This window comes from Arachis stenosperma, chromosome 1 (genome assembly GCF_014773155.1).
Source record: "Arachis stenosperma cultivar V10309 chromosome 1, arast.V10309.gnm1.PFL2, whole genome shotgun sequence".
In the NCBI taxonomy this organism is placed as follows: domain Eukaryota; kingdom Viridiplantae; phylum Streptophyta; class Magnoliopsida; order Fabales; family Fabaceae; genus Arachis; species Arachis stenosperma.
In genome coordinates, this window is record NC_080377.1 from 129,705,367 (window position 1) to 129,731,354 (window position 25,988).

The following is a 25,988-nucleotide window of genomic DNA, read 5'->3' on the forward strand; positions in this document are numbered from 1 at the left end:
TCTTAAAAGGCCAAATAAAATGTCAACTACCACCACCAACATAAAAAAAGAGAGAGAGTTTAAAAAGAGGGGACCCACAGGCCGGACCCCTATATAGCCAACAAATTTTTAAGCATCACCACCGGGAGTAGTCGAATTACCACCAAAATCTGGAAGATTGGCCACAACGCCACCAGGACCAGGGAGAGAAGCACCCACAGGAGTTGGAAGAGAAGTCTCGGGAGCCTTGGAAAAACTCGGAGCGTCGTTTGGACGGGGAGGAGACTCTATGATTCTCTGACCCCGAGTCTTCAACTCAGACTCAGACACAGGTCGGGGAGGAGACACAATGGCCCCATCAATGACAATCTTGTCAGGGTCCAAAGGAGAGAGATCCAGATCAGGAGCGAGGACTCCGACCTGCTCCTTAAAAATCCTTCAAGCCTCCTCGGCTCCCTCAGCAATAGAGTCCTCCAACTCGGCGTAAGCAGTCCGAGAATTCAACAAGTCCTTCCTCACCTCCACGAGGTCTTTGAACAAGCTCGAATAACTCTCCTGCGCCTTCTTCCTCAAGCCCTCCTCCATATTGCATTGGGCTTGTAACTTGCTCCCCTTCTCCCAAAGGCCATCCCTCTCCTCCTTTAATTTAGCGACCTCCTCCTTCAACTCCTTCTCATGTTTCTGATACATGAGAAGCCTTTTCTCTAACTCTTCAACCCTCAAAATTGAACCCAGAGAGCTAAGAGGAGTCTTCTAAAAAATATCAAGAAACTCAGTGCACATCGCCGCCGCCCTGATATTTTCCTGAGCCAGAATAGTGAGGTGGTTTCGGACAGAAACATCATCCATACCTATACAGGTATGGGGATAGATGTGTTTCCGGATAAATGCAGGAGCATCCACCTTAGCCTCACCTTCAAAAGAAGAGAAAGACTCTAAAGTCTTGCGCTTCTTCTTGTCTGGCTCAGGAAAAGATCGGGGGGAAGGGGGTGGCTGAGAAGAGGCCGAGTAGAAAACAGCAATAGGACGAGAAGAGGCCCCCAAATTTTGGGAAGAAGGGGAAGGAAGAGGAAGAGGAGAGCTAGTTACCCAGGCGCTGCCGGTCCTGGCACGGGACCTCGCTTTGGCCTTCTGGACCTTCTGGTAAGATTCACTGGAATTCCTCTTCGCCATCTCTGTAAAAAACAAATTAGTAGCCAAAAAAGTCAGACAAGTCGGGAAAACAAGTCGGAAATAAAGCAGAAAAGACAAAGGCTACCTAATTGTGTCTGGACAAAGGTCGGCGACCCCTGGAGAAATTTTTTGGTATCCAGATATGGGGCCCTCCCCCACACTTCTCGGAGGAACCCCACAATGGCTGCCTCCACCTCATCCAAGTCGTCCAAACCATATTTCTCACAGGGGGAGGCCTCCAACCAGTACAGAGGAAAGCGAGGAACAGAATTTTCATCCAGAAAAAAGCGGTGGTGACCCTCTACACCTTGAACTTTGAAAAAATAATTTTTGAAGTCATGGAAGGATTCATCAAAAAGGGTGAAAACTCTCCGACCTTGTATGACTCAGAAAGACACCCATTGCTGCTTGTTATTTAGCCCACTAAAGGGCTTGGTCATGTGAAAAAGATAGAAGAAAATCCTCAAAGAGGTCGGAAAATCTAAGCCGTGGCTGATAAACTGGTAAATTTTCAGAAAATTCCAAGAATTGGGGTGAAGTTGGGTAGGAGCAACTCGGCAGTGACGTAAAACAGCTATTTCAAAATCAGAAAATGGAAGAAAAACACCCAAACGGGTAATCATGCTTTCATACATGTAGAAAAAATGAGGGACCTCCTCAGTATCCCTCCCAAAACAAACCCGGTCTTCCAGACCCGGGATCACCAATTCATACTTTGGCGCATCCTCCTCAGAAGTACAAATATGGTGATGAGTACGAAGGTTGGTGATAAACTCGGCATCAACCAAGGGTTCCTCTCCCAAGACCGTAACATCAACCCATTGAGCAAGAAATTCTACAGAAGACATTTTTCCTAAGGTACGATGAAAACCTACAAAGGAAAAAGAAAAAAGAATAAAAAAACGAGAGTTCCTAAGGGGGTATGGAATCTAACAGAAACCTACGACATCACCTTCTCCCTCTCCAAAGAAAATAAAAGGCATGCAAAAGCACTTAATAAAAGAAGGGAAGAAAGAACCAACCTTTACCGGAAAAGGGGTAGAGGAAGATGAAAGCCTTCAACGAAAGTGTTCCACGAACAGATACGAAAGTGCTCCACGAACAGATGAAAGGAAAAATTTGAAAAATCGAAGAAACGAAACAACGAAGGAAGGGGGAAGCACTTATAAGCATGTTAGGGGCATAATGGTAAAAATGGAAGCGGACATTAATGAATGCACCGTTACCAAGGTAATTAATACCTACACATACCTCTAATAGACGCGACGTTTGATTAGACGTAACTGTGAAAATCAAAAGTCACGAAAATTCACGTCGGTTGCAAACAATCGCGTCGGTTCCCTCACAAGTCGGTTGTGACCCCGAGTAGAATACTCGAACCTAAATCTTAAAAGAAATTAGGCTCGAGTAGGGGCACTGTTCATACCCTAGCCCAATGATAAGGCCCAGGTCCCAACAAAAGGCCCAATCCAAAAGGATTGAGCCTTACCTTATACCGACCTTCTCCCTACGAAGTCGGTTCTTACCACGACTAACCCTAAACAAGTCGGGGACGAAGATTAGCTGGCAGATAATCACTCATTCAAATGAGTAACTGCCCCTAAAATCTCTCTACCCACTTCCAGGAGTCATATCTCAACCTCCCTAAGATAAAGGGGGCGGTTATCCACCTCAAAAGGCGGAACTACTTCAGCGGTGGTTATGGGTTCACCCCTATAAATACACTGACATCTCTCAGGTATCTCAGAAGCCCAACACTCTCTAGACCTGTTTTACCCCTTTGCTGACTTTGGCATCGGAGTGTCTTTGCAGGTACCACCCCCCATTCTCCCTTACACAAGTCGGACGGGGGTCTCGGAGCGCAAACCCACTTGGACGTTTCATCGTTCAGACGATTGGGCCAGCTAAACTTGTCCAACCCATTAATCTCCGGTTACCCATCGTAACAGTTATATATGTCATTCTACCAAAAATTAAATTTAAACAAATCAATATTTTAGGAAAAATTGTTGGTCCTGTTAGGGTTTTTTAGTACTCTGTTAGGGTTTCTTAACGGAGTTTCTACTGCCGTCAAGTCTACATTGTCAATGTCAATTAAATCTCAATACAAGTCTTTTATGTAATCTGCATTACTGAGACAACGAGGGATGAAGATCGGACCGAGGAAGACAACCAGAAAGGAGGTAGGAATGTGATTCTACTGGAAGAGACAGACATATCAGAAGGTATTAACGCTTGTTCCAATAGTCTCTATGGCAGACACTTTGCTTCCAAAACCTTCTCAATTGGAACCATGGGGAATACTTTAAAGGCTATATGGGAAAATATGGAAGGATTTAGCGTGAGTGACAAAGGGGACAATTCCTTCCAATTCTTTTTTAATAAAGAAGTGGATGTCTTGTGTGTTGAACGTGGTTCTCCATGATTATTCAAAGATTATGTGCTCCATGTCAAGAGATGAAAGAAAGATCAGAACTATGATGAAGAGATTATTTCCAATTTTTCAGTTTGGGTTCAATTTTGGGGTTTGCGAGAATCGTTTAAAACCCTCGAAGTTGGACGTAAATTAGGAGAGAGACTGGGCACAGTGTTGGAGGTAGGTAAATTTCATATGTGAGGCAGAGAAACTAGGATTGTGAAGGCCAAAATCAATATTGATGCTGCCAAGCAAGTGAGGGATCAGTTAATAGTGGCAGTACCTAATAAAAAGGAGCTAGAAGTGGCATTGCGCTATGAGAGACTTGGAAAGTTCTGTACCTATTGCGCAAAATTGGGGCACGAGGTGAAAAAATGCTATGATCTATTGAAGGACACAGAGAGTGATATGGTAAAAGAGGATGACATTGGCGAATGGGTTAAAGCCAACTAAGTGGGAACGCGAATCTACTCTGAAGGAGAAAGAACATTCAACAGCTAAACCCAAAATCAGAATAAGGCCACTCAACGTAAGAAAAAACTAGTCTTAAAATGCTTATTAGAAGAATTTGCAGGGATGTCAATGCAAGAAGGAAAACAAAGTTTGAAACCACAAGATACTGATAACAGGGCAGCACCTGAGTTACCTCAATCAGCCAATTCTAGAACAGAATGCATGGAGGTTATCATAGCTGGTCAGTCCAATGCCAAGGAGGATGAAGGGCAGCTTATGCAATTCGCTATTGGACAGTGTCTCACCACAAAGAAAGGTAGGAAGTGGAAAAGGTTAGCAAGACAAAGTGCTGGAGGGTCAGATACTAAAAGTGAATCCAAAAGAAGGTTGATGAGTAGTATAGCTAAATGATCTACAAAGAAAGCAAGAACAGAGGATGAAAATGCAGTTGAACAGATGGTGGAGGGTGCCAGCCTATAAATGGCACCCAAGGCACCATGAGAACTATAGTTTGGAATTGTTGGGGTTTGGAGAGACCCCTGACAATTCACACCCTAAAAGGGATCTGTAAATCCTACTCTCCCGAGATTGTGTTTATAAGTGAAACAAAGAACCAATCTCGACAGGTGAAAGTAAAACTTCGGATATGCGGCTACAAAAACTGGCATATTGTTAACCCGGCAGGAGGACTTGTGCTAGCTTGGAAGGACAGCATCAATGTTCAAATTATTAACAGTGTAGAATTCTTTGTCACAGCTGAAATTAAAGAAGTCGGAAGCAGTGAGGTATGGGTGTTCATTGGTGTCCATTTGAGTTGTTCAGAACAAATTCGATCCTTAGAGTTTGAGGAGCTTACAACAATGAGTAAACATCTGGAAGGAAAAGTGGTAATAGCAGGCGATTTTAATGCTATAACAAGCCAAGCAAAAAAGGAGGGTGGAGGCTAAAAATCAGCAACCACCATTGCAACATTCACTAATTTTATTGACAGTAACGAATTAGTGGATATTGGAATGGTGGGGCGCTCTTTCACGTGGACAAGTCGAAGACAAGGAGAGGATTTGGTGAAGGAGAGGCTTGACCGCTATTTAGTTGGGATGGGATGGAAGCCGAAGTTTTCGAATACAGTGGTGCATAGGCTCACAGAGTCAGGCTCGGATCATGCTCCAATCTTGATGGAAACCGAACCTCAATCCTGGCATAGTAAAAGGCATTCTAAATACCAGGAACGTTGGTGTAGAGAAGAGGATGTCAAGAAAATTGTCAGTGAAGTGTGGAGAATAGAAGTTGTAGACTCGGCTATGTTCTCCTTGGCTCAAAAACTTGAAAATTATAGACATAGACTAGTTCAATAGCAGAAAACTCACAAAGCAAACTCACAGAAAGAAATTGAGGACCTTCAAGCTAAACTAGAGGAGTTGCGGGTGGCTGGAATCAATAGGGGAGAGAAGGTTACCGGTTTGGAGGAGAAGTTGGAGCTGGCATATTGAAAGAAGAGAGTTATTGGCAAGAAAAATCTAGAGTCAAGTGGCTAAAAGAAGGAGATCAGAACACTAGATTCTTTCACCAGAAATTTCAATCAAGGGTGCGAAGGAACAAAATTTGGAGATTAGTAGGGAGGGACAATGAGATTGCATCAAAACCGGAGGATATTGCAAAGGTAGCTGAAGACTACTTTTGCGATATTTTTACTTCTTCTTGTTCGGCTGATCCGAATCCATACTTAGAGGATTTGGAGCCTAAGGTTATAGCTTCCATGAACCGCAGGCTCCAAAGGCCAGTAACTATGGACGAGGTCAAAAGAGCTACATTTAGTGTTCATGCTCAGAGTGCTCCTGGTGATGACAGGTTTACAGCTAAGTTTTTTCACTTTTTCTGGGATATAGTTGGAGGTGACGTTTTTAAGGCAGTAAGAAGTTTCTTTCACAGTGGCAGAATTCTAAAAAACTTCAATCATACTCAAATTTGTTTGATTCCAAAGGTGCCAGATGCCAGTAATATGACTCAGGTATGACCGATCAGTTTGTCTTCAGTTATGTTAAAATTATTTCTAAAGTTATGGTGCACCGATTACAAGGTATTATGAATAAAATTATAAGCCCAAATCAAAGTGCATTTCTCAAAGGTAGACTCATTTCAGATAATATTCTAATTGCCCACGAATGTATGCACTATTTGAAAAATAAGAGAAGTGGGACAGAGCATGAGATGGCTATTAAACTAGACATGAGCAAGGCTTATGATAGGGTTGAATGGCATTTCTTATGGTATATTATGGATAAGTTGGGCTTTGATGCTAAATGGATTAACTGGACTAAGGAATTGGTAACGACTGTTTCTTACTCTATTGTTGTGAAAGGTCAACCTTTTGGCTATTTTAGGCCTAATAGGGACATCCGACAGGGTGACCCCCTATCTCCATATCTCTTTCTTTTTTGTGCAGAAGAACTTTTGTTCTTGCTACACAAGGTAGAGCAAAACAGATTAATTCAAGGAGTTCAAGTTAATCGGAGATGCCAAACAGTTAATCACCTTTTATTTGTTGATGATTCAATCTTTTTTTGCAAGAGCGCACCTAATACAAGCCAAAGTATTCTAGAATTGCTAGAGATCTATGAGGGTTTCAGTGGGCAAAAAGTCAATTTGAATAAGTCGGTCATCTTTTTCAGTTACAACACACCTCAGAACACAAGACTAGCAATTGCTCAGACACTAAATATTGAACATATCGGAGCACATGACAAATACCTGGGGCTGCCCTCTGTAGTCCAAAAATCAAAGAAAGCAACCTTTGGAGCTATCAAGGATAAAGTTCAGAAGAGGATTATGGGTTGGAAAAGAAGTCTATTGTCATCAGGTGGCAGACACACGCTATTGAGAGCGGTGGGGGAGGCGATTCCTATTTATACAATCTCTTGTTTCAAGCTCCCGGACATGCTGTTGACTGAGATTCATAGCATGCTCTCGCAATTTTAGTGGAGTCAAAAAGGCGCAAAACGAAGAATGGTTTGGATTAAATATGACACAATGACGAGACCGAAGAAAGATGGAGGGCTGGGGATCAATGACCTAAGGGCGCAAAATTTGGCCTTATTGGGCAAGCAATGTTAGCATCTAATGAAATACCCTAATTCTACTCTATCAAGAATGCTCAAAGCTAAATATTTCAGATATACAGATTTTCTACATGTAGAGATAGGAAGCGTACTGTCATGGGGCTGGAGAAGTATTTTTGAAGGGCGCAAGGTGATCAAAAAAGGCTTGTTATGGAAAATAGGCTCTGGTACTCATGTCCGCATCTTCCATGACTCCTGCCTCCCACCACCAGTGCCCTTTAATGTCCCTCAAAATGCACTCACAATCCCGTCAAATCAGCAAGTGTATTACGTTAGTGCATTACTAAATCCTGATAGAAATTGGAACAGAAATCTGATTGAGTCAATTTTTTCAGTTGATATATGCAATAAAATTTTTTCAATCAAACCAACAGAGGAAGAGGATGAAGTTAATTGGTGCTGGACAAAATCTGGTATATATGAAGTTGGGTCAGGATACAAAATTGCTTATGGATTCTTTCATTTTCCTACTTCATTGAGGCCCCAGAACAACAGAGTATGGAATAACATTTGGGAATTGAAGTTACCTCATAAAATTAAGATTTTTCTATGGAAGAGTCTTCATGAAAAGCTTCCGGTGTTGCAACAAGTTCACAGCCGGTTCGCATCTACCCCTGCCACTTGTCCAAGATACATGTTGAAGGTTGAATCAATTTCTCATATTTTGTTCCAATGTCTCCTGTCTTCAATCATCTGGAGTCTAAGCTTAATAACCCCTGACCTATGGATGAGAGAAGAAGAGACCTTTTTCAATTGGTGGCAACGAGTCTTATCTTGGGCAGCGGCTCAATTCGACGTTAGACAAAAGACCCTCTTCATAGCGGCGCTGTGTTGGAGCACTTGGAAAGCGAGAAATCAGTGTGTTTTTGAGAAGGTAATAAGTCCGGCACCAGAGATAGTGAAAGAAGCCAATAATTTAGTGCGTGAACTCGTGAGTTATACCTGATGGATGCTGCTAATTCTCTTTACTCTTACTTTACTCTTTTCTAAACTCTTAATCTTTCAGTCACAGTTGGTGATAAATGGAATTACCCAATTCTCTTGTACTTCCTTATGAAAACACCTTTATTTTATACTAATAAAATAATATTTATCTTTAAAAAAAATTAATATTTTATTATATCTACTATAATACTGATTGGTCCTCCCAAAAATAACAATATCAGTTAAGTAGGTCTTTAATTATTTGTGTTGTTAAATAAGTAGGCTCTATATAAAAGTTCTTTATTGGGGATCAATTTATCCCACTAAAATACATTTTAAACCACTACGAAACAACGTCATTTTGTGTATTTCGACGGAGAACTATTTATCTGTTATTGTCATGTGATATCGTCACGGTTGCCACACTCAGTGGCCACATAGAATCTCAATTAAGGAAAAGTATAGGGTACCAACATATTATCTGCCAACTTATTGTCAACAATGATTAGTTATTATATTTTAAATACATATATAAAGAGACACATTCAAAAATATATCTATAAAGACACTTCTATTAAAACACAGCTATAAAAAAGACATTTTTATTAGACACATCTACAAAGACACTTCCATTAAACACAATTATAAATAAGAGTTGACAGATGTTGGCAGAAATAGTGTTAGTAACGTAGCAGAATTGCTCAATTAATAATCAATAGCTCTGACTAGTAAAGAGATTTATCATCTTACGTAAATAAAGTTTAAAAATCTCGATCATAATAAAATTTGAAACGAATTTGATGTAAATTTTTTTAAAAATCTATTTTATTATATATTTGTAAATTAATTTCATTTTTTATCAAAAGCTCCCAATTTAAAAAACTATGATTGTGTCTAGAATGAGAACAAAAAAAATTGTTTTGAGGTATAAAAAAAATATTTTTTATATCCGAATGTCATAAAAATAATAAATAATTTATTAATTTGTTAATCTCAAAAGTTTTGATTATAGAATTAAATAATATTTTTCTGTGATTTGATTGTTTTATGTTTTAAGTCCTATTATTCTTAATTGATCCGATATACTAATAACAACTGAATGATATGATTTCAAAATTAACATCAATTTAACTTCTATTTATGTTCATTAATTTAAATATTATCTAATTTAATTTACACAAAAAAAATAATTTTAATTGAGTCTTATTTTTTTATTGGCAGTCAAATGTTAAGTCTTTGTGTCAATTTGAACTTCTCTTTTATTTCTTTTCTTTTTTATTCATTTTATATTTAAATAGGTTGGTATCTAACTATCTAATCAAAAGAAGAATAGATTTTGTCCAAAAAAAAAAAGAAGAATAGATAAGGTATATAGTCCTTCTAACATCATTTGCAACTATGCGTCATTATGTCTTAAATCTATGGTGGGATATCAATAAAATGGAAGCTTAGCTCAGCATTTAAACTTTTTTTTTACGAGCCAATTTGTTCTTCTATTTAAATTTAAATTAAAATATTTATGATTTTATCTTTTTAAATGCTTTTATGTAAATAACATAATTGGTCAAATTTGTAGACAATATTATTATGTTAAAATTGATATGAGTAAATACAATTTAATATGAGATAAACTTTGTTCTTGAATTTTTTTTTATTATTATGACAAAATATACTATTAAAAAAACTATCTTTGTTAAAATCTACCATTAAAATATTTCTTTTGTTAGTACTATATTCCTTTTTTGAATCAAAATAATATAGAACATACTTACTTATTAAAACTTTACATTATTCAAGTTTATAACCTTGTGTCATTACAAAAGCTATTAGATAAATCAATATTCATTGACAACATCACTAAAATACCATCTTTAGGTATTTGTTTTTGTTAAGATAAACCATAACAACTTATATTATTCAATAATTCTAAATCAACAAAATCTAGTTAACTCTTTATATTTCATTCACCCATATAAATTAAATATAAACTAAAATATATTCAATAATTTAACCATATGTATAAAGAAAATTAATAATAGTTATATATATATATATATATATATATATATATTATATGTCATTCTACCAAAGATTATATTTAGACAAATCAATGTTTTATTATACCTATTGTAATACTAATTGGTCCTCCTAAAAATAACAAGATCAGTTAAGTAGATCTTTAATTATTTGTGTTGTTAAATAAGTAGGTTATATATAAAAGTTTTTTTGTTGGGGATCTATTTGTTTCACTAAAATACAATATTTTGAACCACTACGAAATAGTATCATTTTGTGTCACCACGAGAAAAATATTGAGTACTATTAAATTTATTGTTGGACATTAGCGTCGAGTTTATTGTCGAATATACCGGCAGATTTTTCAATAAAATCGTCGAAGAAATAAAAATACAATCAAATTCTACCTTCCGACGATAAATTTTTTGATAATATTTGGAAGAACAAAAAGAGTAATTGGCACGTGCATTACAGTCGGATTTACATGCGAATAAATCCAAAGGTAACTTGGATTAGTGAAACGTTGCGCTTCAGAGCACCGTATCCGACGGTAATTGTGCTTTAAATTCGAAATGCGAGCCATCTTCCTCTTCATTTCGAATTTCTCTCCCTCTCTCTCTTTCCTCACCGTGTCACCTCCCTCTCTCTCTCTTACCCTCTCATCTCTCCCTCAACAGCCCCCTCTAACCCCCCCTCTCTCTCTCTCTCTCTCTCCCCTTTGTTAGCCGTCGTCGTAGCGCCCGCTACCGCCAGCATGTCGTTGACGTTCTAGTGACCACCGCCGACCACCTCCAGTCACCCATCTTCCTTCTCCGGTAACATGATTATTTTTTAATTAATTTTTTTTGTTTTAGTTAAATTTAGGATTAATTTAGGTTTTAGTTATTAATTAGTATTATGATTTAGGTTTTTGAGTTGATTAACGTTTTAGGTATTATAATTTATGTTTTTGAAATTTGTTTAAATGATTGAATGAAAGTTGATTAAAGATTATAAATGGATTAGTAGCTCTGCTAGTAAATTTTATTAGTAACAATGCTTGAAACCTTTTGGTGGGTGGATTAGGATTTGAACCCTTGTTTGTTGCCTTAATGATTGAAAAAATTAATAACTTAAAGACAATTAAAGATAACAAACAAATAAAATTTATGTTGAGTAAATTATTTGATATTTGAAAAATTGTGTAGGATTAAGAGATATTTGGTTTGGAAGGAACTTTGAAGGATGGAGAAATTCGAATTTCAGAGGAGCTTTCGTCGAAATTTTTATAAGATTTTGAATGAAATTGAAAAATAAGAATGATGGAAATTGTTGTTGCAAATTTTATAAGATTTTAATTTGATTAATTCTAAGTAAAAATTTTAATTTTAGTGGTTATAAATTTGAATTTAATTTGTATGTTCTTTGCGGACATGACGATAGATAGAGGTGTTACGAATCGACTGTATGGTCGTGGTAGAGGGAGGGTGTCTATTGGTATCTCTGGGACTTCTCGATCATTGCCCTCTACTTCGACTACTCCTGGGATGTCATAGGCAATGGGTGCACAGGATTAGTCGTTCATCATGGTCTCTAACTTCAACTACGTGGGTCCTTCTGTTGTACCACCCTCACAACTATGAAATCATCCGGTCGCTTCACTAGAATGGACTCCTCCACCACCTCCGTCCACTCAGCAGCCCACTATTTTAACGATAACGACGCCTCCAACGACAGACACTGTGGTGCCAGAATCCTCTCACGGATCCTAGCTAGATGGCTTTCCACCAGCTCCCATCGTATGAATGATGATTTGACCTGATATTTTGACAACGTGAGTACTATTTTAAGTCTTTTATATGCATACTATTTTAGTTAGTTAGTTTAATTTAGTTACACTTAATTTTCTAGTTTTAGTGGATTTAACTTGTTAGGATAGGTTAGTGGATTTACGTTGTTAAGATATCTAGTTTTATATGTATAGTACTTCATTGTTGATGAATGTTGTAGCTTAAGTCATATAATTTCATATTGGATTGTTTGTGAACTGTTTAGGGTTTGTTGTTGATGAATAAAGTTTGTGGCGCATTCTATTTATAGATGAAATTTTGTCGAAATTTCTAAAAAATCTAAATATAATTGAAGTTTATAGATTGTTTCAAATAATTTTTGAATAAACTACTAATCTTGAGTATTTCATTGATAAGTTTTGCACCAAATAACAATGCATTTATACAAAAGTGTACTAATATCATCAAGCTAATGTACGACCATGTGTGGCCAAGCTACACAAAGATCCCTGCTGAAATCAGAAAGCGATAATTCCAGAAGTGGGCAGTAAAAACTCTACATATTCAAATCTTACTTAGTTTACATCTTCTGTTTTGTTTAATTATGAATTTAATTTCGATTAACTAGTCCTAAATGTTCTTTGTACAAGAGAAATTTATATGCGACAAGATGCACGATGTCATGATTTAGAAGATCTTTGACCATCAGATAGCTAGGCGGCTGTAGTAATAGATGCTGGAGGACGTACGTGAACAGCACGATCACCTCACTATTTGACTCTGCTCAAATCATAAAAAGGCACTGTACGTCCATTGGGAGACTGATGAGGGGTTTAAGCGTCGTTGTTTCACGAACAGAACTAACAGAGTATCGGTCAGGTCGTCGAAGTATACTGGTAGGTCAGCGACTTTTATGAAGACAAAGTCAAGACTGGTATGTCATTTATTTTAATTTGTTATTAATTAGGTTTTGTTTTTGAAATATTATGTCATTATAACTTGATTTAATATGTTGTTTCAACCTGCGTAGTCTAAGTCGTTGAGTCATGATGTGACGATGGCAGACCTTTAAGCACACCCACACCTTGAAGGAGAACAAAGAAAGATTTGTTGATCAGTAGGCTGCGGATCATTATGTGAATAAACATCATAGGGTATAAAGTTTAATTTTCAATTAACTGCAGTTCTAATCAAAACATGTGTTACACAAGAGTCTTGCACGCAGAGATTGGCGGAGGCCACAACCCAGCAATTTCAGCAAACTGAAGACGACGTCAACAACTCTGGCACAACTGAAGTCGATCCTAACACGGTTTGGTGTGAGACCGCATCTGATCCATATAAGAACCACGTCTACGGGTTGGGATCGTTCTTTGCTGACAATCTCCGCACCTCCGCACTGAGACATTTATCTACATCTACCACCAGTTGGCCCGTTGATCCCGATGACGACGTCGATTTGAGGGAGCAGATGCTGGAGCTCACTCGGAGCCTTCACCAACAGGTTGAGTAGCTACAACAGTCTGAGGAGAAGTATTAGGAGATTCTCACATGCATATCAAACAAATCCTCTCAGGCTGGAGAGATGGGAGTTGGAGCAACTTCAGCGGATGAAGCAACAAATGGCGTCGTACCAAGAACAGATACGGGCCAACTACAACAACGCTGCTAGTGGCAATGGTGCTGTTACTGGGGCATCGACATCACCGCATAACCGTCTTAGCAGGACCAGAGGGATGATGACGATAACTATCAGAATCTTTAGATATTGGAGTTTGTCGTAGACTGTTTATTTTTTTGTATACTTGATATTTAATTTTTCATATTTGATATCTATTTTTTAGAATTTGACTACTAATTATGCCAAAAAATAAATTTACATTTAAAAAAAAAAAGAATTTGACCACCTATTGTATAAAGAAAAAAAATTGAATTTACTATCAGATAATTGGGGGCAGTATTCGACGGTAAATAGGTTGGAAAAAAATTGTGGAGCACCAAAATTATCAACGAAATTTTTTTTATGATAATTACTGGCAGATTAAATAAATAATCCGTCGCAGAATCCGTCAATGGCAAGGGTTATACCGTCGGATTGAATTTAACAAAAAATTTGACGATAAACACATTATCAACGGATAATTTTCATTATTCTACCAGTGATTCCGACAAAACTTAGCGTCTTTCTTGTACTGCGTGTTTTGGTGGAGAACTATTTATCTGGTATTATTATATAGTATCCTCAAGGCTACCTCATTTAGCACCCACATAAGATCTCTCAATTAGTAATCACTAATCAATAACTCTGACTATTAAAGTGATATATTCTTAAGAAAATAAAGTTCAAAAATCTCGATCATAATAAAATTAAAAATGAATCTGATATAAAATTTCTTAAGAATTTATTGTAGTATATATTTGTAAATTAATTTTAGTTTACATAAAAAAAACTTTTAATTTGGCAAATTATGATTGTGTCCGGAATGGGAATAAAAAAAATTAGTTTAAAGTATAATTTTTTTTTTTATATTCGGATGTCATAAAAATAATAAATAATTTATTACTTTGTTAATCTCACGAGATTTGATTATAGAGCTAAACAATATTTTCTTGCGATTTGATTGTTTCATGTTTCAAGTCTTATTATTCTTAATTGATATGATTTACTAATTACAACTGAATGATATGATTTCAAAATTAACATCAATTTAACTCTTATTTATATTCAATAATTCAAACATTCAAAAGAAATTAATTTTGATTGAGGTCCTATTTTTTATTGGCATTCAAATGTTAAGTCCCAATGTTAATTTAAACTCTTTTTTTTATTTTCTTTTATTCATTTCGTATACAAATGGACTGGTATCGAACTGTCTAAGACTGGATAATCAAAAAAAGAATAGATAAGGTGTATAATCCCTCTAACATCATCTGCAACCATGCGTCATTATGTCTTAAATCTATTGGTGAAATATAAATAAAATAGAAGCTTAGGTTAGCTCTTAAACTTTCTTTTGCTAGCCAATTTATTATTTTATTGTTAAACTTAAATTGAAATATTTATGTTATAATTTTATCTTTTCAAATGCTTCTATGTAAATAATATAAGTGATTGAATTTGTAGACAATATTATTATGTTAAAATCAATATAAACAAATACAGTCCAATATGAAATAAACTTTGTTCTTAAAACTTTTTTATTGTTTTGTCAAAATATACTGTTATAAAAAATTGTATTTCCTGAAATTTATCATAAAAATATTTTATTTATTAGTATTATATTCATTCTTAAAATTAAAATAATATAACAAACATAATTACCTATTAAAATTTTACATCATTTAAATTTATAGTCTTGTATTGTTACAAAAGTTATTAAATAAGTCAATATTTTTCGAAAACATCACTGAAATACCGTCTTTAGGTATTAATTTTTGTTAAGACAAATGAATATTTTATTATATCTACTATAATACTGATTGATCCTCCTAAAAATAACAATATCAGCTAAGTTCGTCTTTAATTATTTGTGTTATTAAATAAGTAATTTTTATATATAGAAGTTTTTTGTTGGGGCTCTATTTTTTCTATTAAAATACATTTTGAATTGCTACAAAATAACGTCATTTTACTTGTTGGGAGTCACTTAGATAAAGATGTTAAAAATATCTTTTTTTAAAGATATTTTTTGAAAATTAAAATTTAACACATATAATCAATTAAATTGTATTACTTTTATTAAAATTAAACCGGACAAATCAGTTTAGCAAAAAAAATTAATAAATTAAATTTTAAACCAATATAAATTAATATTTTTTATAAAAAATTACTACAATATCCCTATTATAAAACATAACTTATATATATATATATATATAAATTTTGAAAACTTTAAATTCTAATTCTATAAAGACAAAGAAAAAAAGTGCTAGAATTTAAGATTCTCAAAATTAATATATATAATAAGTCATTTTATATAATAAGGGTACTGTAATCATTTTTTATAAAAATAATATTAATTTAGACTAATTTAAAATTTAATTTACTATTTTTCGATTAAATTAATTTGTCTAACCTAATTTTAACAAAAATAATATAATTTAAATAATTATATATATTAAATTTTAATTATTAAAAAATATCTTAAAAAAGACGTTTTATACGTCTTTATAGAAACATCTTCCTTTTCTGTTATTGTTATCATGTGGTATCGTCACAGCTACTACATTTAACGGTTGAGTAGGATATTTCGGTCAGTAATCAACAACTTTAACTATTAGAAAGATCTATTCTCTTATGAAAATAAAATTTAAAAATCTCGATCATAATAAATTTAAAAACGAATCTAATGTAAAAATTTTTAAGAATATATTTTAAAATATATTTGTAAATTAATTTTAATTTTCATCAAAACCTCTCAATTTGGCAAATTATGATTATGTCTGGAATGGGAATAAAAAAATTGGTTTGAAGTGTAAAAAATTTATTTTTTTATATTCAGATGTCATAGAAATAATAAATAATATATTAATTTGTTAATCTCATGAGATTTGATTATAGAGCTAAACAATATTTTCCTATGATTTTTTTTTTGTGACTATATTTTCCTATGATTTTATTGTTTATTTTATGTTTCAAGTCCTATTATTGTTTTATTGTTTTATGTTTCAAGTCCTATTATTTTTAATTGGTCTTATTTACTAATAACAACTGATATGATTTCAAAATTAACATCAATTTAACTCCTATTTATATTCAATAATTCAAACATTATCTAATCCAATTTGTACCATAAAATTAATTTTGATTGAGTCCTATTTTTTCAGTGGCATTCAAATGTTAAGTCCTAGCTAGTGTCAATTTAAACTTCTCTTTCCTTTTCTTTTATTTATTTCTATTCAAATGGGCTGCTGCATAATCAAAAGAAGAATAGATAAGGTACATAGTCCCTTTAACATCATCTATACGTCATTATGTCTTAAATTTATTGGTGGAATATCAATAAAATAAAGGAGAATGTTAAGGTACAGATCACTAGAAGACAAAAACCATACAGATTTTAAAGATTTTTGCTTAAACCACACTTTTTATCATAAAGCCACATTTTCAAAAGTGTAATAAAGAAAAGCGTCATCTAATGAAAAATCTTAGTAGATTAGAAGATTTAAGAAAAGAAATATCTAATTTATCACAATTAATAGATCAAAAACTAATGATTTTAACTAATGTTAATTGTAATGATACTGAATTTTTAAAATCAATACAAAATGATTTTTCTCAAAATCTTAATTTTACTTTAAGTTTTATTGAAGGAATTCAAAAACCTGAAAAAACTTATATTTCACACGGAGTTTCTAAAAAATGTTATCATGGAGATATTATCCCCATCTTCATCATACTTTTAATCCACAATTAAATTCTATAATAGATATGCTTGAAGAGATATTAGTTTCTATAAAATTTCAGAAAAATAAAGAAAGAAGAGCCTAATATAATAAAAAATTGAACAGATACTTGATAAACATTTCCATAAAGAAATCCTAAGAAAGAAGAAGTCCAAAATAAAATCGATACAACAAATCTAAAGATTAACCACCTCTAAATTATGAATATTGATGAAAATTAGAAGAAGTTACAATGCTTTTAACAATTAAAAATGGCTCAAGAAGACAATCTTATGAACAGGTTTTCAGATTAAAGAGCCAAATTTCTGAAAGAGAAGAATATGTTTTAGACTACTCAAGTGATGAAGAACCAGTACATCCAGTACAAGTAAAGGATGAAGCTGGAACATCTGGGAATAGTAATCAAACCCAATTTAAATGGGAAACAGGTTTGAAAAATGCTTTCAAAAAGGGTTTATAAGCAAAAATTCAAATATACTAAATACCATCTAAATATATTCCAAAAATTCAAGAACTAGAAGGGGAAAGAATGCTTGATCTAGATTGCAAAGGAACGAAAAAGAATTTTCGAGATTGGATGAACTCCTTTTATTAGAAGCTTATACAAACCTAAAATTAAATGAATTATCTGGATTAGATATCTGGAATTTCATAGGTTTCCACAAAAGGAACTATAAGAATTATATGTTATCAGTAGATAATAAAATAATAGAATTAGATGAAAAGACAACAGCTTATGATAAAATAGCACACATAATGAGAATTTTATATAAAGAATTCTTTGGAAAAAATGTCATAGATCATAGAAATGAAATTTCTGAAAAAGAGTATTTAGAACAAAAATCCTGTTAATGAAATTATTATGGGAAGATTTATAAGAGAGATAAATAATAAAACAAAATAATTTCGGTGGAGCAACATGAATATATTATAAACTAAAAGAAGAAGATAAAAAACATTATCTTAGCATGTATATTACAAAACTTCCATATCTGTTAATGAAATTATTATGGGAAGATTTATAAGAGAGATAAATAATAAAACAATTGAAAATATTTCGGTGGAGCAACATTTGCTATAAGAGAGGAATAAAAGAACGCTGTATGCAAGAAGCTACTCAGAAAAGATTTAATAATTTAAAATTTGTTGTCAAGATAACGAAGAAATTCCTCAAAAATATGTTCTATAAAATATTCGGAATACCCCTTATAAAAATATCCAAAGAAAAAAATATCATTTTAGAAAAAGAAAATATTATCCAATTGGAGAAAAAAGAGATATTTTAGGAAAAGTAGTATCAATAAAAAACAAAAGAACTATTGCCCAAATAAAAAAGAAACTGTAAATGTGGTATTGTCAAGAGGAAGGACATTATGCAAATGAATGTCCAAAAAGAAGGATAAAAAGACCTAACTAAACAACTAGAAGTCGCAAAAACTTGTTTTATGGAACCTTTAGAAGAATCTGATGATGAACTAAAATATATTTTTGAATATGTCTCAGAAACAGACTCAGAGACAACTCAGGAACTGAGTAATAGCGCTACATTTATTACTGTAAAAATTACAGAAAATTTATTAATGCCTTCATAGACACAGGGCAACAAATGTTTGCAAGTTCAAATATAAATCTTAACTGGAAAAATTAAAAAAATCCACTAAAATTAGAATAGCCGATAAATCTATACACAAAATTAATTTTAAAGCAGAAATGATTGAAAGTCTTCATTCAAAATTACAGATTCATCATTCCAGTATATATAATTAGAATCTGGAATAGATTTAATTATAGGAAATAATTTCCTTAAACTTATCACCCTTTTATCCAAGAATTAACATATATAGTTCTAAAAGCCCCATATGATTCTTCTCTAAATCAAAGGGCAAAATTAATAAAAATCCCAACTATACTATAAACGAAATTCTAAAATTCAAATATTTTCTATTCTAGAAGAATGTTATTTGAACCTATATTTCAGATAAAAACTCCAAAAATGACCTTGAAATTAAAATAGAAGAACTTTTAAATGAAGTTTGTGCTGAAAATCCTTTAGATATTAAAAATACAAACAAAGAATAATAAGTATTAAGCTAAAAGTTCCTACAAGGGAAATAAATGTTCCAAATAGATCCCTATTCAGCTCGAGATAAGGAAGAATTTTCATCCGAATGTAAGGATCTTTTGGATAAAGGAATTATAAGACTAAAAGCCCTCATGCGGCCCCAGCCTTCTATGTTGAAACAATAACGAAATTAAAAGGGGAAAAACGAAGAATGGTTATTAATTATAAAAAATGAATGAAGCAACCATAGGAGATGCTCATAAGCTCCCAAGAAAGGATTCATTCTAGAAAAAATCAAAGGAGCAACTTGGTTTTCATCGCTCGATGCAAAATCAGGATATTGGCAACTTCGTTTAGACGAAGAAACAAAGAAATTAACTGCCTTACTGTCCAACAAAAGAATCAACAGGAGTTTTACTCTACGAATGGAATGTCCTACCATTTGGACTAAACAAGCTCCAGGTATTTATCAGAGATTTATGGAAGAAAATTTAAAAGATTTAAATGATTTTGTTCTAGTTTACATTGATGATATACTAATCTTTACAAAACAAGATAAAGAAGATCATCTTCAAAAATTACTAATTGTCTTAGAAAGATGTAAGGAAAAAGGTTTAGTCCTCAGTAAAAAGAAAGCTAAGATAGCAAAACAAGAAATAGAATTTCTTGGATTAATTCTATCTACTGAAGGGAAGTTAAAACTTCAACCAAATGTATTAGAAAAGTAGATTTATTTCCTGATAAAATGGAAGATAGAAAACAATTACAAAGATTTTAGGATGCATAAATTATATCTGATCAAGGATTTTTAAAGAATATAACAGATTATACTAAAAACTTATTTTCAAAAATAAGTATAAAAAAGAGTTGGAAATGGGAAGAAAGGATAGCCTGCAGATTAAAAAAATTAAAGAACTTTGTAAAAATCTTCCAGAACTTTATATTCCGGAAGAAGATGACTATTAATAGTAAACAGATGCTTCAGACAAGACCTGGCAGGCTGTCTAAAAGCTAAAAAAGCTGAAAAAAGCTTGAACAAAGAAAAGAATCACTAGATTCTAAACATTCCTCAAAGGAATTACTATGCAGATATATTTCTGGAACATTTACACCAACAGAACAGAGGTATACTACCCATGAAAAAGAAACTCTAGCAATAAAATATTAAGAAATGGAGGATTGATCTGCTTCCAAAGGAATTTACATTACGAACAGACTCAAGTTATTTAACAGGTTTTATTAGATATAATTTACATCTAATTATAATCAGGGTCGTCTGGTAAGATGGCAAATGTTTTTATTACAATATCCGATAAAAATCGAGTACATTAAGGGAAATAAAAATATTATTGCAGATACATTGACAAGAGAAGGAGTTCATTGTCAACACAATGAATCAAGAAATCCAGAAGCTTGAACAAGAGCTTGAAAGATGCAATCACTGTCAGCAGCTAAGAGCTCAAATTCAATCCATTAAGAAGGCCATGGAAGCCATGAAGGTAACCCCAGCAGTCAACATTACCGCTCCAATACCAATGCTGACAACACCATCAGAGTTCAGCCAGCTAAGCGTGGTGGACCAACCAAAATTGAAAAAATTTCTGAAAATAAAACTTTGGCAGAAATAATTAAAAAATCGACTCAGGACAAAAAATATTATGTTATTTACAATGGCCCAATGAAAGGAGTTTATGATGATTGGGCAAAAGCAGCCCCATTCACCCATCAGCCCAAAACTATTCATAAAGGGGGTTTCTTGACAATAGAAGACGCAAAAGAATCCCTCAGAGAATATGAAGTGCTCCATCCAGAGCAAATTCTAAAAAGAGCAGAAAAAGCTCCAGTACAAATCCAAAGAACAGCCCAAGCCCAAAGAACTGGACTAATGAAAAATATTCCCACAAGGGCCGAAATAAATGACAAGAAAAGGGTCTGCAGATCAAACTGTAGAGAAACCTTAAATCTGGTTCTAAATTGGACTCTAGACAAAAGAGCAATATTGGGATATTATCCCATTAACAAAGAACAGCTAACAAAGCTGGTAATCTTCCCAGAGGCTTCACCCTCTGATACATATCAGTTTTTCCAATACGGATTAATTGATACAATCCTAATTTTTGACAATTTAAATATCATTAAAGAATTTCCTGCAGGTTTCATAGATGCAGTGAAAAAGTTTAAAAGTATGATTGATGCAAGAGAACCAAGGGATATATCCCTAAAATTTACAAGTAGTCAGCCAATCTTCAACGAAGAAGGAGAATGTCTGATCCCAGCATTTCAAGTAGTTTTCATGTCAGTCTTCCCCGGAGACTTTCAACCAATAGAACAAGTTCAAGATCTATCAATTTATAGTGACGAAGGAAGATTGGCCAGTACATTGGCAAGAGTCTTCGAGAGAGCCCAAAAAATAAACAAAGAATCCAGAACAAGAATAAACTATAAAAGCAGAAACACTCTAATTGTTTCTAGTAAGAAAAACCAAATTGAATCAAGAGAAATGAGACTCCTAGTAGATTTTGAATCAGCATTTTACAACTTTTCTGGATTACTGGAAAAACTTCCTGACGGGATAAGGAGGAATCTATGCCATTTACTAAAAGATAAAGAAGACCATAGGTGCCAGCTGTGCGCCTCAGAAATGTCTGAAGAAAGCAACAATGCTGAAGACCCCACCCACGTGGGAAAAGAAGAGGATGAGACATCTGAGTCATCCATCAACATTATTGTTGAATGATGTAAGAGCTTTCGTCATAAGGCACCAATAATGTAGTTGGTGCGAATTATTGCTCAATGACGTAAGCAATGACGTCATAAGAAGGGTAAGGATGGGATTTGTCCATCAAACCCAACCATTATAAATAGAGTGCTAAGTCATTTGATAGAGCATCAGAAATCAGAAAGCAGGAGGCTAGAAGTACTCACAAGCCAGGAGGGCAAAGAGGAAGAAGCCAAGGCGATTCTGAAGTCTGACCACCAAAGTCATTAGAAAAATTAGTCTAAACTCCCCTCTGGAGTTAAATTGTAAATCTCCCCTCTGGAGAACAAAACACATATTGTAAAATAGCAATAAATAAAGAAGATTATTCTCCAGAAAGGTACATCTTCATCTCAATCTTTTCAAAGTTTGTTAAAAGAAATTTTAATAGAAAGAACATAATATATTATGGAAAAATGCAGTTCGAAGCACCTGTAAAAATAGAATCTGCTAATGGAGAACTTGAAATAGCTCTAATAGATGAAGAACAAATAAATGAACAAATAAAGAAAATTAAAGATCAACAGAAAAGATCTAAGATCGGATGGATCCATATTAGTACTATTCAAGTTTTAGTAAAATCAACATATATGAAAGGAATTAATTCACCAATAAGTTTAGCAATCTGTGATAAAAGAATTATTGATCCCACAGATCAAATAATTGGAATTATTCATGGAAATTTGGCAAATATAAATGTTAAATTTAATACCCATATTGGATATGCTATCCCCTTATCAACAAAGAATTTTGATAGATCCATAAGTTTAGCTTATAAATTTCATAGACAAAGTTTAATGGAACAAAACGACGAACCTTTTTCAATTACATATGCAATAAACTATGCATTAACCAATAGTCATCATAGTATAGAATTTAAAAATAAAGAAGGAATTTATATTGATGATTTATTCCAGAAGGTTGTCAAAACTGAAATACCAAGTCGCAAACCTATTGAAAAACCAGTTTTATTATTAAGAGATCCATCAAGAAAATCATGTTCCTCTAGTTTTCGAATAAGAGAATCTAAAATCAATAGTCCTCTAAGTTTATCTCACTTAAAAGTTGAAGAAAAAGATTCTGAAATAAAGGAATTAACAAAAAGAATTGAAAAGTTGAATGAAACTCTAAACAATAAATTATGACGATAAATAAAGAAGAAATATACGTATCTTATCAAAATAAGAAACAAGAACTCTTTGAAAGAGAAAATCATTTGAAATACCTAAGGTTTTCCACAATAAATCAAAGGGCTTTTGAGACATTACTAACGATCTGTAATAATTTAAAAAAGGAAGTTGAAGAACTAGAAAGAATAATAGAAGCTTTAGAAAATAATCATGAATCTATGGCAGAAGATGCTGAAATTTCAATATGAAAGTTTTCCAAAAAAGACTTATTTCCTTAAAAACTACTAAAAGAAAAATGAAAACAAGGTTTTTGGCTATAGCCATGAAAATGAAAAGATTAGCAATTGAATCTTCAGAATTGGAAGTAGAGATTAAAAAGACAACTAAGAAAATAATTAAAACAAGAAAACTTTTACAACATGTAAAGATCAAGAAAACAGTGAAAAATCTAAAAGAAAGTATTAAGAATAAACGTATTTTTCGAAGTCGAAGACTACATTATCTTCATATTCAAAGCATGATTGCATTACAAGCTTTAGAATCAAGAATACATGTTCAAAATATTCAAGTAATGCAACCTCTGCAGGATGAACCCCTAGAGCAAGTACAATCTGAACAAGAATTACAAATACCTTCTTTACAAAATCCTATAATCTAAGGAGCATATAAAATGCCTGGTTTAGCAAATCAAACGCTACAAGAATTAAAAAATGATCTAGATTTTCAGAAAAGTCAAAAAAGATATTATGAAGTAAGATTACAGAATAGTAACATGTACACCAGAAATAGAGAAGAAGTAGAACAATTTTGTAAAAATTGTATAGAAAGTATAACAAGAGAAATAGAAAATTTATTAAAAGAAATAGAAGATTTTAATAGTGCAAATCCAACCCAAGAAAAATATTTTAAAAATTTGCAGTATCAAAAATTGGTATCAGAGCCAAAGTAACGATTCAAAAGCAACATTTTCCATTTAAACAACACTTTTTTATGACACGCTTTAAAGCCACTAAAAGACAAAAATCTGTAAATCTGTACAGAATTGCATCTGTACACTAGTAACCCCCTAAAATAAAAGCTTAGGTCAACTTTTAAACTTTCTTTTGCTAGCCAATTTATTCTTCTATTATCTTCTAAATTTTTCAATCTTCAGGTTTTCGATCCTTTGAACTTAAAATAAAGGGAAAAAAAGTTTTCGCCAATATTAATTAAAAAAAATTGACCCACCAAAAGATGAATATTTATTTTACTAAATTATTAAAAAAATTACAAACTCTAAAAAGTTTAAAATTCAATCTTTGGTAAATTTCTTAAATATAAAAAAATTTAAACTTTTAAAATGAGTAATTTCATGACACAATATAAGAATACCCCTTAAACTACCAAAATATTAGTAACAACTTTATTTATCTCCTATATTTTTCAGAAAAAAAAAAGCTACTAACAATTTAAAAGACATAAATAAAATTAAAAAAAGTATAGGTAAACAATCAAAATATTAAACAATGTAAACAATAGATATATCGAATGTTTATTTTACTAGTGTACGAATAGTTATTTTAATATTAAAATTTAGAGAATTAATTTAAAAATGTAGTGTATTTTTATTTAATTGATAGTTGTTCATATTGTTTAATAAAGTCATTGTCCCTTAACATTTTCCATAAAATTAATCTCAACAATAATAAATGTAAACTCTATCTCCTATCTCCTAAGATAATCGTAATACCCACAAAAGATCATCTAATTCCAATTTTAACACACTTTATACTTCACTTTCCAAATATAGTCATTTAGAAATTAAAAATAGAAAATAAAAAATATACTAAATCTACCAAGTATTTAGTATTTACACTGAATTATTTTTTCTATCTCCTTCACTTCAGAGTTCTGAGTTCTCACACAAGTTGACGACGGATCCTTTGGTTCTATTTCCAACCACAACGTTTTCCATTCCTGGGTCCCCCCTCGGCCTATCACCAACCTCCGATCCATTCAACAACAACCACAGTGTAGTAACATAGTTCAATTACAGATTCCACCTAATAAATTTAAAACTTTTACATTTTCACATTCTGATCTTTTCCATTTTAGGGAAACAAAAAAGGTAAGAATAAGAAACCTGCCTTCTTATCGTTCCATTTTCTTGAAAAAAGAAACACAAAAATAACATCATTACACAATGAATTCATTTGGCCACTGTGCACGTGGAATTCATCTATTTTCCCATCACAGATACACACCAATGCCACCGATCCTCTCTCTCTCTCTCTCTCTCTCTAAGCTCGAACATTGTTAATGGTCCCAAACTCCCAATCCCATTTACCATGCTCCCATTTCTGGACCACTTTAATTTCTCTACAAATATACCACTTGTATTATTAAACAGAGCAAATAATATAATTCAAATTCTTTCGGTGTTTCAATTTTTATCAATTTATGATATTTCTAGCTACATGGTTTTCAGTTTCCAAATCTTGTCAACCACCTAGCTAGCTAGTACGATCCTTTTGTTATTATATTATTATTATTATTTTTTCTTTGAATTTATTATTCGTGGTGATACATTGAGCATATTGGGCTTTCGAAATGGTCCCCCAATAATATTATTATAAATATGTGGAGGACCACGAATTATTCCATTTACGTATTAGGATTGGATTTGTATATAAGTAGCGAATTTAACTCCACCTTCATATCTTTACACAGAAACCAGTATTTGGCGATGCATCGCCTCATGCTATGGTTTTTGCCTCTTACGGTAACTTGGTACTGTTAAATTAAAT

At 33.0% G+C, this 25,988-nt stretch overlaps 1 protein-coding gene across 1 annotated transcript; it reads left to right on the plus strand.

Annotated features, from left to right (window-relative positions):
• Positions 1–20,992: 20,992 nt before the first annotated feature.
• Positions 20,993–22,051, plus strand: LOC130934807 (uncharacterized). Its single transcript, XM_057864342.1, has one exon. The coding sequence runs from the start codon at positions 20,993–20,995 to the stop codon at positions 22,049–22,051; it is 1,059 nt and encodes a 352-aa protein (XP_057720325.1).
• The last annotated feature ends 3,937 nt before the right edge of the window (positions 22,052–25,988 follow it).

Coding starts and splice junctions, on each gene's coding strand:
- LOC130934807 (XM_057864342.1), top strand. CDS start 20,993: ATGAAAGGAGTTTATGATGATTGGGCAAAAGCAGCCCCATTCACCCAT.